The sequence below is a fragment of the Arachis hypogaea genome, chromosome 15 (assembly GCF_003086295.3).
Source record: "Arachis hypogaea cultivar Tifrunner chromosome 15, arahy.Tifrunner.gnm2.J5K5, whole genome shotgun sequence".
In the NCBI taxonomy this organism is placed as follows: domain Eukaryota; kingdom Viridiplantae; phylum Streptophyta; class Magnoliopsida; order Fabales; family Fabaceae; genus Arachis; species Arachis hypogaea.
This window is the reverse complement of record NC_092050.1, coordinates 135,970,947-135,988,096: the sequence shown is the minus strand read 5'-3', so window position 1 is coordinate 135,988,096 and position 17,150 is coordinate 135,970,947. Positions and strand designations below refer to the sequence as shown.

General features: G+C 29.3%; 1 protein-coding gene across 2 annotated transcripts; it reads left to right on the top strand.

The window, feature by feature from the left end:
* Nucleotides 1-439: 439 nt before the first annotated feature.
* On the top strand, nt 440-7,460 carry LOC112750825 (uncharacterized protein At4g15970). Of its 2 annotated transcripts, none has more exons than XM_025799689.2 (5): nt 440-1,200; nt 5,050-5,415; nt 5,513-5,994; nt 6,507-6,598; nt 7,166-7,460. In XM_025799689.2, exons 1-4 carry the CDS (start codon nt 1,006-1,008, stop codon nt 6,550-6,552), a joined length of 1,089 nt encoding a protein of 362 aa, XP_025655474.1. In that variant the 5' UTR covers nt 440-1,005; the 3' UTR covers nt 6,553-6,598; nt 7,166-7,460. The 2 variants fall into 2 exon arrangements, with proteins under 2 accessions (XP_025655474.1, XP_025655473.1); XM_025799688.3 differs by having other exon boundaries at nt 502-1,200; nt 6,520-6,598.
* The last annotated feature ends 9,690 nt before the right edge of the window (nt 7,461-17,150 follow it).

Genomic DNA, 17,150 nt, shown 5'->3' with positions numbered 1-17,150 from the left:
ACTGATGAAGAGACTAATTTGGTGCACGACATTCAATTTCAGAGACTAAAATGAGTCATTTGATGCAAAGTAAGGGACCAATTTGGTACACATGTAACGATGACATAGTGGATGACACATGGACAAATAGCATTGCGACACGTGGCATAATCTGACACGTGGCAAAATAGCATTGTGACACATGACATACCCATCCATGTCAGCATGCCACGTGTCGTTGACCGACACGTCATCGTACCGTTACACATGGCCAAACCATGAGGTGACACGTGCCATCAAAGGTCCACGTCATCAAGCCACATCAGCACGTCGTTAACAGAAAACGGATTAGAGATTATTATGGTACAATTTTTCCAATCTCAAAAATGTAATTGGGGCAATTGAAATCTCATAGACGATTTTGGTGCCACATCAATCTCGAAGAACACTAAGGAGATTTACTCCACCATTTTGCTTTAGTATAGAAAATAGGCAACCTTCCACTTCCCTCATTAAATATTTTTTTAGTCAAACTAGAAACCAGGAAAAATAATTAAACCAAATCCAAAACAACTAATTGATAGAATAGTTATCTTTTATTTGCAAGTTGCAACTTGTAGCCTTCCCCACATACCTCATGTCTCCAATGTCAATATCATTAACACCTACATGAATTTCAGTTAGTATTTATGACTTGTCAAGCTAATTTAAAACCCATTAGTTTCCAATGTAATTATTTCTTTCTTATAATAATAATAATAATATAACATACCTTGTTATTTTTATTCTTCTTCCATAATAGGTAGATTGTCCTAAACACTTAATTAGGGGGAAGAAAAGCCAAAACCCTATAAACCTTTTGTAAATATTTCATATTCCATCATATACAAAGACAAAGAAAGAAACACGTTGGTGTTTGGTGAAGAAAACAAAGAAGCATAGATAGGATTATATATATAAACACAGCTTTGTTCATAACACCAATCCAAAGGTTTGTTTTTTAGTTTTTGTTCATCAAGTCAAAGAATGAAGGATTCTGGTTACTCGGGCGGAGACGCAGCGGCGGGAGGCGGTGGCAACCACCTCTTGGTGAGGAGGGTGATGCAAATGACTATGGTGGTTCTTGCTTTTGTTGTGGTGTGGATCCTCATGTATAACTCTTCTTCTCCCTTTGCAATCCCTGTTTTCTCACGTTACATCACTACTCGTGACTCAACAATGGTGAGTTTAATTTCTATCATTATCTCTCCCTTTCTACTTGTTTTTCTCTGTCTTGGACTCTGTTTTGGAATCGAAATTCTGTTTTTTATGCCCTTTTTCTGTTTTTTCATTATGATCATTCAAAAATTTGTTCTGGGTATTGATTTTTTTTCTTAAAAAACGAAAGTTTATGTCTGGCTTCCGATTGGTTTGTGAAAGATCCTTTTTGGATTTGAGTCAATTTTGATATTTCAAAATTTCAATCATCTTTAAATTTTTATTTTATTTATTTGTACGGAGTTAGGTTATTGTGGGAGAAGTTGGTATAATGAGTGGACTTAACTCTTCCAATCCATAATTTTCTCTTGAAAATTATTAATTTTACTGTTTTCTATAAAATAGTTTCTTCCTTAGATTTTTCTGAGTTTGTTCCTTAGAACCATGAGCTCATGAGAAGGTTCATTTATTTGTAACGGATGAAGAAAAAAAAAAGGACCTGAAAATATTGGAATAAATAAAGGTATCAATGTGGGGCTTATTTTAGATACTTTATGTCAAAAATGTTACCATATGGTAACCTGCATGTCCAAATCAGAAGTGACAAAAAATTGTTCATATCTTACAAAATTTGGCCACCATTTGAAAATAGTGCACTATGTCACTTTCTCTAGTTTCTCATCCTGGTGCCACTTGAATAATGGCACTGAAAACTTTCTACTAGTGGCATTGGTGACTACAGGGGTTCAGAAAATTGATTAGTTGAGTTATAGGCATGGTCTTGATTTTAGATCATTTGATTTTGTTACTGTTGTTTGTGTTAGGGAATGGATAAATATAATCCTCTCTCTTTGATTGGCCAAGGGCTTTTTTGGGATTCAACTTTTTAATCAAATTTGATTCGGTTTTGGCTTTTTGGTCAATTGTGTCCCTTCTCTTTCTCTATCCTAAGAATCTTCCAAAATTAGGGATATGCCAATGGGAATTTTGCTTCTGATATGCCATTTACAGATGCAAACAAATGTTTCACCTTTTTTCTTTGCTTTGCAATTATTTAAGATTTTAATTTCTCTTATATGCAATTATTTTTTCTCCTTTTATATTTCCAGATAAAAAGAATTCCTCTCGTGCTTTATTTTCTGTCCTAAATGTTTGCAATGATATTTTAATGATCAAATACAATATTTTTTTCATAATAAATAATTCAGTGCAGGACTCATAATTTTGTCTGTTGCAAATGGTAACCAAAGGATTTTTTATATTATTATAATGGATTAATAATTTAGACCAAGATAAGATTTATAGTAAAGGATAATTTCATTTCGAAATCTCAAATTTAGGTTGTCCCAGTCTATAAATCTTTGAATATCACATTTATTAATATGGGCCATATGTTATTAAATTGATGCTTTTAGGATCAATTATTAATTAAAAATCATTCACATAGCTTCAATTATTGAAAATAAAAAATGATACTTTGTGTTGTGATTTATTTTAGGGCCAAAAGACCCTAATACTCTGTTGACTATATTTTATTATTAATTTTGTTCGTGTTACACCAAAATATATCCAAATTTTTTTGCATATAACCTATTATATAGTGAACCTAATTAATATATATGTAACAGGGTTAGCTTGTAAAATCTTATTATATGAATGAGTTTTCAAATAAAATAAATTCCTATATGAGATCTTTATTTACTAAAATTGAGGCTAATTCCGTATAGTTGATTTTTTTTTTTTTCCCTTCTAAGTTTTTGGTTTGTACTTATTAATAGAATGTAGCACTAGCTAGCTAGGTAGCTGTGAGACGATATTAGGATTTTTTAAATAAATAAAATAATTTATTATTTTCACAACTATATTTGTTTAAAAAATTAATTATCTAATTATTTATTTCACTAGACACCCAAAAAAATTATTTATTTCATTTCCATTAGGAATGAAATATATATACATATATCATGTTTACAAATAAAATACGTAAATATATTATATTTAAATAATGTATTTCATTTGCAAATGAGATAAATAATAAATTTGTAACAGTTATCTCATTTTTAATGCAAACAAGACATGTATATTTTATTTCTACTGTAAAAGAGATAAATAATAAAATGTAAAAATTTAATTAATTTCAAAAATATACATATATAAAATTAATTAATTAATTTTATTTATTAAAAAAAAAAGACGATATTGGTGGACCACGTGCCGACATATATTTGCAAACTAGACATTACATAACCATAACCAGCTGTTCACATGGTTTACTCAATGTTGACCAAAGTTGACTACACTAACTCTATCATCACTCCATCATATTCTTCATTGCCTTAGATTAGAGAATTCTACTAATTATAATTAATTAATCAGCTGTTGAACAAATAATAAATAATTTATTTATTCATAAAGATGACACATTTGTTGGGAGGATAAAAACTTTAAAAAGTTCAACTTGGAATCCTGAGGGAATGTTTTCTATGATTTTTGATAGAAATTGTTTTCATTTTTTCTGCTCTATACTAAAATATTTTTATTATATAACTAAATTATTGTATAAATATTTAATTATATTGTGTAACATGATTAGTGTATTGACTATTGAGCTGCTGGTAAATAATATTCATGTGAAACCTACTATAAAAAGTTGTATTAGGATGAGTTTGCCATGTTAGGCAGAACTTTAATTAATTTCCCATTTAATTTGAATGAAAGCATCACATGTAGTAGTGCCATTTAGATACCTAGCCTAAACAATTCAATTTCTTGAGTCCTTGCTATCATCATTGCATTACATATATGGTTTCAATGTGATAAGCATATGAGCATGATGTTTTGATTTTCAAGTTTATTATTAATTAAGAATAAAATAGAATAAAGTAAGAATCGAACTCATTTATTACAAAGATAATTGTACTTATTAGGACCAACATGTTCAGTAGTGGCCATAATTCATGGTTAGATTATTGTTATGTCAGTGTGAAAGGAACAAAGGGATATGCATTTTCCCTCTTGGGATATTATTCTATCCTCAATAATGGATTAATGGTAGGTAGCATATTTTAGAGATGGTCTGAAGAGAATTTCTTTTAATACGTTAATTAAGTACGTAATTAATTAATTATTGACAAAGCTAAGTTTAAATTGAATATATATATATATATATATATATATATATATATATATATATATATATAAAGTAAAAGAGACAGTTATTTTGCGAAGAAATGAACATTTTTAAAAATTAAATCTTAACATTTGATGCCTATAGAGTGGTCTAAGTTTATTTTTTTGTATGATTTAACAACCACTTATTAGAAACTAGTAGTTGTTAGATGTTTTTCAATGGATAAGTTTAATTTTTAGAATTTTACTAACTTATGTTTTAAGGACACATTTTAAAAACACCATAAAAAATGACTAAAAATTATTGAAAAATTAATTTTTTAAATATTTTTAATACACTAAATACATTAAAAGCTTTTTAATATTATATTCTTAATAACTATCTTTTACATTAACTACGCAAATGATCATCCAAAAAATTAAATGTAATTACATGACTATATAAAATATTTATATTGGTCATACATTGAAATTAATCTTTTGTTATATATCCATGTGTTTGAAAAATGATGTGTGAAATATGAAATTCTACATACCAAGTCAATAATTAATTAACAATAATATAGTTATGTGATACTAACAACAAAAATCAACTATAATCGGTCAATAATAAAAAAATTTGCAAATCCAAAATATGAAAACAGAACATCTAAATTTTATGTTGGTTGGTTATATATTGACGAAATTCCTTGTATTTATCCTTGATAACAATGATATCTCATTATCACTATTATTATGTTTCAGATAAGCTATGACCCAGAGCTAGAGAGCGTTCTAAGAAATGCTTCTATGGAGAATAAGACAGTGATAATTACAACTTTGAATGATGCATGGGCAGAGCCAAATTCAATATTTGACATATTCCTCAAGAGTTTTCACCTTGGGATTGAGACGGAGAGATTGTTGAAACACTTGGTGGTAATAACTTTGGACCAGAAGGCACATGCTCGTTGTCAAGCTTTGCACCCTCATTGCTATCATCTTGAGACAAAGGGTGACAACTTCACCAAAGAAGCATTTTTCATGACACAAGATTACTTGAAAATGATGTGGAGAAGAATTCAGTTTCTCGGCTCTGTTCTTGAAATGGGCTACAGCTTTGTCTTCACGGTACATTCACTTTACTTACCACAAAACAATTCTAAAGAATTGGAATTCAAGATTGAGAAACATTATATATGAATGCCTTTGTTTTCTGGCTTTGCAGGATACTGATATAATGTGGCTGAGGAACCCATTCAATGAATTCTACAATGATGGAGATTTCCAAATTGCTTGTGATTTCTATAATGGAAACTCCAATGACTTGAATAACCTACCAAATGGAGGCTTCACCTATGTAAAGTCCAATGAGAAAACAATTTGGTTCTACAAGTTTTGGTTGAATTCAAGAAAAGCATACCCCAAGATGCATGATCAAGATGTTTTCAACAAGATCAAGATGAACCCTCTCATTCAAAACATTAAGTTAAAGATTAGGTTCCTAGGCACAACGCATTTTGGGGGGTTTTGCCAGCCCAGCAAGGAATTCAACCAGGTTTGTACAATGCATGCTAATTGCTGTGTTGGTTTGGACAACAAAGTCAATGATCTCAAAATCTTGCTTGACGATTGGTCAAAGTATATGGCATTGCCTAACAATACAAAACCAAATGTACATACTTCTTGGACTGTGCCACAAAGTTGCAAGTAAGTAATACATATATTCTTAGTAAATTTCTCTGTCATATTAAACACAGAGGGGAAATAAGTAGTACATTGAATTGACTACATTTTATGATTCTAGCAATGCTACATGGCCAGCAAAGTAATAATTTACATTCATATTTATAAGTATTGTGCACACAAAAAATATATAATTTACATTTATATTTATCTAAATTTTTTACACATAAATTAATATAATTTGCACTTATATTTTTCAAAATTTGTACATATAAATAAGTAAAATTTATTTATTAAAGATAATTTAATATTTATGCTGATCAAATGATAACCAAAAATCCTAAAAATTATTGACCTCAAGAATTTCTCTTATATTACTACTAAGTAAAAAATGAATAGTAGTTTACGTAACATTTTCCTACAACAAAATAATTTAAAGGGGTTTTAATGTAACCTATATATTGATGTCATTAATCCTCCATGTTACTTTTTCTGTCTTGTCTTCTAACGATTTCCACATCATTAACAACATGAAGGACATCATTTCAGCGTAGTAGAAACAGGAAAAACAAAGGCAGATGATGATGACCAACAATTCATATAATTGCTGCTTGATGATTGTATAAAGGTATGTAAAATTTTGCAAAGCCTATGTTGTTATTTATTTGATAAATGGTGAACAGAACACTACTGCATGTGCCAACTATTTATCTGGAAATTGTAAGAGTAATAAATTATGCTTCTTTCGAGTTAAATAAAATAATATTATATTTAACAGAAAAGCTATATTTGAAAAGAGAGATTAGTGTCGTGTAGACGTGTACAACGGATATCAATATCATATTTCGTAACATTGTATTGTATAACTTGAATATTAATGCCTGTACAATATAGTTAATATATATTCTTATTATAAATGACTAAGTGTTTTGTGTAATTTTGCATAATCCAAAGAGCAAGATTGGTGTAATTTACTCTATTTTAAAATTTTTGAAATATTATCATTTTCATCTATACATTACTACATGAATAAAAGCAATACTTCCGTTGACTTTTAAGTTCCAATACTCATATTCATGGTGTAACCTAAAATCATTTAAATAACTTTTTTTTTTTATAAATAATGTTTGTTTTTGGTTTGGTCAAATAACATTTTGTACTCATTCTTTTTTCCCTTTTTTTTTTCTATGAGTAGGTGTCGAAGGTTGGATCTATATATCAATCACGTTACAGATCACAGCAAAAGATTTGGGTTGTCAAACCTTTTTTTCTTCCTTGGAAGTAAACAAATTGAAAGGAAAAAAAAATGGAGGACATGGAGAATTGTTCAAATTCTCTGATTATGTGAAAACTCACCATTTTGAACTTTATAGTCTTTTAAGTTAAATTGATATTATTGTCATCTTTTTTCTTTTATTATTTACCGTGTACATAAATCTTTCTTAAATTTTTAAAGAATAATATTAGCAACTATAAATCAATTTGTACAACTAGAATCTTCATAAAGAGCGTCAAAGTTAATATGGTCAAAAAATTAATGAAGCAAAATTTTAGTTGAATATAATAATTATCAATTTGCTAGATTTTGCTATAAGCTAATTATATTAGAAATTTAAAGAAATTTTTAAGATATTCATAGTTGTGCTAGAAATTATAAGATATCAACTAATAAAGTTAAATAAAAAAATGTAGAAGTTACTTATTTAAATAGTCAAAGTTAAAAGTAAAATTGGATAAATATGTGTATTAAGAAGCTAGTAGAATCATGAATTATTAGCATTAATATTTGCCTATATAAAGCATGATTATGTATGTGTGTTCCATTGAAATAAGTTAAGCATGGTTTTGAGAAATACTCTTCTGTTCCGTTCTTTCAAATGAGTGTTAGTAAGCTTGAGAGATGACAAATATAATAGTGCCACTTATGTGAGTGAGTGATCTTAAGGCCAATCAATTATGAATCTTATACTTATATTTGGTATCAAAACTGGTTAATCCAACGCCTAATGTTTGAGAGTTTATGAGGTGTGGGAGAGTTCTCACATAATTATTTATTCATGGAGTCAATATGACAAACACTTTTAATATTTTGTAGTCTGATCCCAAATTAGATAAAAAAAAATCGATTATAGTTATTGGGAGACTTTGATATCTACCCATTTGAAGGCTTAGAACCTATAAAATTTCACTGAACCGGATTTGCAAGAAGAAGCAGATGCTGTCCAACAGATGAGAGGTCAATTGGCGCTATCTAAAATTCATTAAGGAGTAGATTATACGGTGTTTGGCAAAATAGCAAATGCCAAAAGAAGCTTGGAACACGTTGAAGTTGTCGTACAAAAGCGTAGATAAAGCTCTGAAAGAAAAGTTACAGTCTTTGAGAAGAGAACATGAATGGTACAAGATGTGTAGCTCAGAAACTGTTGAGCAATATTTTTCTCATGTTACAGATCTTGTCAATAAGATGAGAGCCTATGAAAAAGAAATGTCTGATAGCAAAATGGTAGAGAAAATTTGTTGCACCATGCATATAAAATATGACCATGTGGTGACTACGATACTAGAGTCCCACGATATGGATACCATGATGATTACAGAGTTGCAAGGAAACACGAAAAGCTACATCAGTAGAATATTGGAGAAGTCAAAAAAAGCAACCAAAAAGTCCTAAAAAGACAGGTGAATTTAAACAATGTTGCAAAATCAAGTCATATACAAGAAGGACGAGGTCGTGGTTTCATTTTTTAAAGTAGAGGTAGAGGAAGTTTCAGAGGCAGAGGTCGTGGCAATTACAACCAAGGAAACTAATAATTTTACACCGCCTAATCAAGGAAGATGTGGAACAAATTTCAGACATACCAACCGAGAAAAAGGTCAAGGCAATTTTTATCAAGAAATAACCAATTTCATATGGTTTTATTATGGAAAGTATGGACATAAAACAGCAGATTGCAGATTCAAAATGATGAATAACAATCAAGCATACGTTGCAGAAAATCAGCATAAAAATACTGATGATAATCCAAGTATTCAAACTTTATTTTTTACAAGTGATTCATGTACTGAAGATGAAAATATATGGTACTTGGATAATGCATGTAGTAATTATATGTCTGGTAGAAATGAGTTATTTTTTCCATTAAATGATTTAGTTAAACTATTATTGAAGTTTGGTAATAGTACAAAGATCCGTATTGAAGGAAAAGAAAAATTACCAATTAGATTGAAAGATGGTTCTTTGAGTTACATTCTGATGATTTCTATGCTCCTGAACTTGATTACAATTTATTGAGTATGGACAATTATCTGAGAAGGGATATAAGATGATAACATATTGTGGATATTGCACTGTGTTTAACAACAACGAAAGGTTCATCGATAAAGTAAAGATGACTTTAAACAAAATGTTTCTAGTGAAAATTCAACTTATTAATCCCTCTTGCACGAGTTCTATGATACTTGATGATAGCTGACTGTGGCATATGTGGTTTGGATATTTTTATTTTTCTGGCCTAAACTGCCTATCAAGAAAAAGGTCTTGTTTCTGGTCTACCACGAGTTCATATTTCTAATTGTGAGATTTGTCAATTGGAAGAGAAGCATAGAGATCCATTTTCTATCGGATTCCTATTGGAAAGTCATGGAGAGTTAGAAGATTAATTGTGCATTCAGATTTTTGTTCTATTGAAGTTTCAAGCAACAATGGTAGCAGGTACTTTATCACTTTTATTGATGATTTTAGTAGATATACATGGGTATACTTTCTGAAACAAAAATCAGAAGCATATGATTTCTTTAAGACATTTAAGACATTTGTTGAAAAACAAAGTGGTTGTAAAATCAAAATTCTTAGAATAGATAGAGGGACAAAATATCTTGCATGTTCAGACTACTTTAAACAACATGAAATTCAACACCAACTAACAACCAGATATACTTCTCAACAAAATAGTGTTGCTAAAGAAAGAACAGAACTATCATGGATATGGTCAGATGCATGCCCAAGTCAAAACAAATGCCTAAAAAATTTTAGGCAGAAGCAGTCGTGACAGCAATACATATTTTAAATAGGTGTCCAACAAAGAGTGTTCGTGATAAAACTCTAGAGGAAGCCTGGAGTGAAAAGTGACCTTCCATTCATCATTTTAGAGTCTTTGGGTGTATTGCTTATGCCCATGTACCAGACCAGTTAAAGAAGAAGTTAGATGACAAAGATGAGAAGTGTATCTTTATCGGCTATAGCACAGACTCAAAAACATACAAGATGTATAATCCAAAATCAAATTAAAGAATATGATCATCAGCAAAGATGTGACGTTTGACGAGAAAGGCATGTGAGACTGGAACACAAAGACAAAAAAGCAGTCGACTGTAATTTCAAATACATGTAATGAACTAGAAGAAAGGCAAATTGACACAACTAAATAACCAGAATCATCTAGAAGACCAAAAGAGAGAAGAGACTACCTACTAGATTAGCAAATTATGAAGTTGGCAATGATAACGATTTGTCCGATGAAAAAATTATAAATTTTGTTCTATTTTCAGATTGTGAGTCGTTGAACTTTGAAGAAGCCTCCAGAGATAATAATTGGAAGAAAGCAATGGATCAGAAGATTCATTCCATTGAAAAGAATGACACATGGAAGTTGACAGATTTACTAGCAGATAAAAAGCTGATTGGAATAAAGTGGGTTTACAAAACTAAGTACAAATCCAACAGTAAAGTTGATCATTTCAAAGCAAGATTAGTTGCTAAGTGATACAAACAAAAATCAGGTATTGACTACTTTGAAATATTTGTTCCTATTGCTAGATTAGACACTATTCATATGATTATTTTACTCTCGGCCCAAAATAAGTAGAAGATACATCAGATGAATGTTAAGTTAGTATTTCTAAATGATCTTTAGAAGAAGAAGTGTATGTTGAGCAAACTGTAGGATATGAAATTCTTGAAAAAGAAGATAAAATTTACAGACTGAAGAAAACTTTATATGGGTTAAAACAAGCGTCAAGAGCATGGTACAAGAAGATTAATTCTTATTTTATTGAGAATGATTTCAAAAGATGTCTGTTTGAGCATATACTTTATATCAAGTTTATTGAGTTTGACGATATCTTAATCGTATGTCTTTATGTTGATGACTTAATTTTTATCGGTAACAATTTGAAGATAATTATAAAATTCAGAGAGACTATGATAAAGCACTTTGAAATGACGGATATGGACTTGATGTCTTATTTTCTTGGTATCAAAGTTGTTCAGAAACATAATAAAATTTTGATTTATCAGAAGAAATATACAAATGATATAATTTTAAAGAAATTTCAGATGGAACATTTAAAATCAGCTACTCTAGTAGAAGAGAAGTTCAAGTTGCTAAGAGAAAATAAAGGAAGAATAATAAATCCTACTTATAACAAAAGTTTGATTGGAAGTCTGAGTTACTTAACTGCAACTAGACCAGATATTGTGTTTGGAGTTAGATTGCTTAGCAGAATTATGAAAAAACCTTGTACCAACCATTTGCAAGTAGCAAAACAAATTCTCTAATATATCAAAGGCACTTTAAATAATATTATTTTTTATGAAAATATTAATGAAATAAATCTTGTCGGTTACACTGATAGTAATTGGGTTAGAGATATTGAAACAAGAAAAAATACTTTAAAATTTGCATTTTATCTTGGTTCTGGTGCAGTTTCATGGTTATTAAAAAAATAATCAGTAACAACACTCTCTACAGCAAAAATAGAATACATAACAGCAGCAAGTTGTGCAACGCAAGTAGTTTGACTAAGAAAATTTTTTGAGAAATTGAACGAGAGATAAAGTATTCCAAAGAGCATATGTATGCATGATTATATATGTGTGTTCCATTGAAATAAACTAAGCATGATTTTAAGAATTCTCTTTTAATCCATTCTTTCATATGAGTGTTAGTAAATTTGAGAAATGAAAAATATGATAGTGCCATTTATGTAAATAAGTTAATTAATTATGAATTTTATATTTACAAATAATTGTATATTCAAATTAAATGTGTAAATGTAAAAATCTAACAAAGTAAATGTATTGCTTAAAAGAATGTCAATATTCTATTAAATCTTTTTTTCATTCTTAAAAATTAAATTTTTAATTTTAATATATTAACAAAATAAATATACATAATATATAATTATTTAATTATATCTATTTTGTTTAATAATTATTTATATAATAATTATAAATAAAATTATTTTTGTTAATATTTTTTAATATATTTATTTTATTTTTTTACTAATAAAATAATATAATTAAATATATGTTTAAAATTACGAATATATCAAAATTAAATTTAAAAACATTCGTTCTCGAAGAGTGAAGTACAAAATTCATGCTACTATGTTTGGGATATCTGAATCTGAATGCTACAATTGTCAATCAGTTATACACTCATTCTTTCTCTCTTTTTTATTTATCTGAATCTGAATGCTACTGTTTTTCTCTGAATGTTAGAAAGTGACAAACTAAATGACAAAAATTTACACACAGCCCAACAGTAGTAACAAAAACACTAAAAGGTCAGTTGATGGGCCCACAAAGAACTATAAACTACACAGAAGTCCAATTTTTTTCTGTTAACACACAAGTGCAGTTCTAACCTTCTGATCTTAACCCAAATTCGGACGTTGACCAAATATATTACCAACTTAAAAAAAATTAAATTACTCATATTTCTGGGCTCCAAGAAAACTAACTAAAGCTTTTCGAGAGACAGAGTGTGTACTCGGATTGGTGTTGTCAAAATAGAGTTTGAATGAATTTAATTTTATAAAATTGATTTTGAGTAAAAATAAATTTGTGTGAACATAATTTATGTTTAGTAATTTTATATAAAATTAATTTTGATAAAATAAATATTGTTTAGATAATATTAATTAAAATTATTTTTAAATAAATAATTACTAAAAAAGATATGATATTAAATTATAATATTATCTTTTTAAATATGTTTAATTTTTTAATATTTTTTTTAGTATGTTTTGTATAAAATATTTTTTTAGTATTTTTAGTACTTTTTTAATACCTTGTAATTTTTTTATTATTGCTATGTATAGTTAATTTTTATTAAATTTATTTTATCTAATAGGATTAATAAATCATATTATAAAAATATAACAATAAACATAATACACAAAAATTACAATTATAAAATCGCCCAACTTAATATCTGTTCACCTTTGCACTATAAAATCTTAACGAGAGGGATATGAAACTTTACTAAAATTTACGGCTGTCATTTAATTGGATACATCAATCATTAGAATGACCAAATGACCAAATTTTATTATTACTTATAATTAATTTTTTATTTAATTCGTACTTTTTAACAAGATCAATAATTTATATTATAAAAAAATTATAATAAAAAATATACAAAAATTACAATGATAAATTTTATAATATTAAATAAAAAAAAGAATATATTTTTCTTTTATGTTCTCAATACTATTTTCTTTAATACTATTTTAGATTATAATTTTCTATTATTTATAACTCTATTATTACTTTATAACTAGTTTTTTATTTAATTGATTTTTTTAGTGGGATTAATAATTTTTAAGGAGAACTATTCCTTGTTTCTCTTTGTAAAGACAATAACGGATATTATTAGTAAAAAAATAATTTTTCTCAACTAATAATTTAACGAAAAAAGTAAAACGTATAAATTAAAACTTTTAGTTTCAGCTAAATGTGCATTCAGAGTATAAAATTACATCTGTGTTCAAAAGAAAAAAAAGTAACCAAATCAAAAGTTGAAACATTTAAAAAATTTGAATGTATTTTTCACCGTCCAAACACTACCAAACACATCCTAAGCTGGCTGAGCCTGTGGATTTCAATCCTTAGACTACATTTGGTTTTGAGAACAGAACATGACAAGACACTGAAAACAAAACATAAAAAATAGAGATATAAAAGTTAGTGTTTTTGTATTTTATTTGATGATAAACTAGAATAAATTATAAAAATTTAATTTATGCTCATTTTTTCATTTAAAAAATTTGGAAAGAAATATATAATAATAAAAAATATAATTATGAAAAATTAGCAAGAATAATAAAAAAAATAAAAAATAAATTATGTTTCTTGTTAGGATTTTTGGACACAATTTTTTTATCCATGTCTCATCTGTCAAACACGATTTTGTGTTTCTGTGTCCCTGTCACAATGTTCCGTGCCTGTAAACAAATGCAGCCTTAATATTTTTTTTTGTAATTTGTGAACAATTAATATTTCGTCACAGACATGACAAAGGCCAACGTCACGGTCCCAAGGCTCATAAAGTGGGATAAAATTGACCTTCCCCAGTCCTGGTCAATTGATCGAGTCATTCCAACGCAACCTAGACAAGCACCTCTCTTACGAGAAATAAAACAGGATGAATCAGGAAGAGTAGAGATTTTTTTTGATAGACGAAATTCTTTTTCTTCCAGATCTGAAGCAAAAACATCTAATGATTTGCTTCAGCAAGAAGATCTTTTTCTGTGACTTCACAATCTCAATTTTCAACTAAAATTCCAAGATCCGCAAATTCTGGAATTAATATTTCAGGGTTACAAAATAATTCAAACATTTCTCAACCGTTTTACCAAACTGGTGATGATATTGATTTACAATCTATTCAATCTCCAACATATTCTTCTATGAATGATGATGCCCATGAGTAGCAAGGCTAAACAGAGTCTTAAAACTTCTATCCTAAAACAAAAATCTAGTGATTCTGAAGTCATGCAAAAGATCGACCAACTTTTAAACCGTCTTAGTACTGTCCCTGAAACTCCTACAAACTCTGGTGAATCTACATCTCGTATACAAACTCGCTCATCCAAGGCCATTAATGCCCTTGACCAAGACTCTAATGAGTCTTCTTCGGACCAAAGTGATGATTCTGACAAATCAACTCTCAAAGTTAGCCCAATTATGACCAATTCTATGACTAAGTGGAAAGGTTTAACCAAACCCTCTGCGCATAGTTATAATCGTATATCTGTCCCTGATCTAGCTCTTGAAGAAAGGGAACTAGGTTTTGTCAGCTTCAATGCCAATAATGTCTATGAATGGAACATAGATGGTAAAACTGAATACAACATCATAAGTATGCTTCAACATATGACCATGGTAGTCACAACCTATCAAGCTGCTCATGAGACCTCTAAAGAAGCAATAGCCAATGTTATTGTTTTTGGGTTCTCTGGTCAACTCAAAGGTTGGTGGAATAACTACCTTTCTGATGACCAAAAACAATCAATCTTCTCTGCTGTAAAGGTTAATGATCAAAACGAACCCATCATTGGAGATGACGGGGAACCTATCCTTGATGCTGTTAACACATTAATCTTTACTATAGCGAGCCATTTCATAGGTGACCCATCTCTTTGGAAAGATCGTTCTGCTGAATTACTTTCCAATCTCAAATGCAAAACCTTGTATGACTTTAGATGGTACAATGACACCTTTCTTACCAGGGTCTATACCAGAAAAGACAGTCAACAACCTTTCTGGAAGAAAAAATTCTTAGCCGGACTTTCCAAATTCCTGGGAGATAAAGTAAGGGACAAAATTCGTAGCTTAAACCCAGATGGGATAATTTCCTATGATGTGTTAAGTTATGGTCAAATTATCTATTTCATCCAAAAAGTTGGTCTAAAGATCTGCCAAGATGATAAAATCCAATGGTAACTTACTCGAGAGAAAACACAAAATCGTATCGATTTGGGAACTTTCTGTGAACAATTTGGTCTTCCTGCTTGTCATCCAAGAAAATCTAAAAGACCATCCAATCGAAAAGTTTTTAATCCTAATCCTGAAAAGAATTTCAGAAGATCTAGAAAATGTTTTCAAAAACCCCAGAATGAAAAAAGTTTCCAAAAGAATTTCCAAAAGTATCCCCAGAAAAACCCCATTATTTGCTATACATGTAAAAAATCAGGACATGTTAGCAAATACTATAGGTTAAAAGGAAAGATTAATAATCTGAACCTTGGTCCTCAGATTGAGGAACAGATTAACAATCTTTTAATTGAAAGTTCAGATGATGGTTCTGGACCGGAATCTTCGGATGATATCAATAATATCCAAGTGGATGATATTAGATCATCCTCAGATTCTGATGTCAAGGAAATTAATATTTTATCCAAAGATTAAGACCTCTTATTTGAAGCTATTGAGGCTATTGGCGATCCAGAACAAAAGAAAGACTTTCTTTCTAAATTAAAAAAATCTTTACAAAAAGAAAAGAAGCCCAAAAATTTTGTCCTTAGTAATAAATATGATGTCAAACCCATTTTTAAAAAATTAGAAAAACAAGTTATTCATCTTATAACCATTCAGGATCTCTACACTGAGATTAACAACCTTAAGAAGGAAATCCAATGAATAAAAAGAAATCAAGACAATCATCAACTCATTCTCTCGCAATTAATGCAAGGCGAAGAGTCTGATGATGGGGAACTTGACTCTCTTAAAAAACAACCTGAGTTTTCTGAAAAATAGGAAAATAAAATTTCTAACGACAATAATGGAAAAGAAATCTTGAGATTAATAAATATATTCTCTTTTATGAAATGTCGTGTTAATATCTGAATTGTCGTTAAAGATTTTGTTCTCAAAACCATCGCACTCTTTGACACGGGTACAGATTCAAATTGTATTAAAGAAGGTCTGATCCCCACAAAGTATTTTGAAAAAACTACTGAACGTCTTAGCTCGATAACGGGTGAAAGACTGAAAATCAATTTCAAATTAACTGATGCTTTTGTTGAAAAGGGTAATCTTAGGATTCCAACTAATTTCATCATAGCAAAAGATATAAAAAATGATGTAAGTAAATATTGCTCCAAGGCAAGCCAACCAGGCAACCAACCTCCATAAAAAAAACCAACTTGGGTTGTTCGAGTGATTAGCTCACTCGTCTATTTAAGCAAGTGTTGAGGGTTCGAATCTCCCATTGTGCACACTACAAAAAAACACTGAGTACTGTTAGAATTACCATCGGATTTAGCGTTGAGTTGTACCGGTGAATTTATCGTTAAATTTTTTGACGGAAAAGAAGAGAAATTCGTCGCTAGAAAATATTACTGTCGGAACGTATTTTTCGTCGCAAAAAATGACGATAATTATTGGTGCGAAA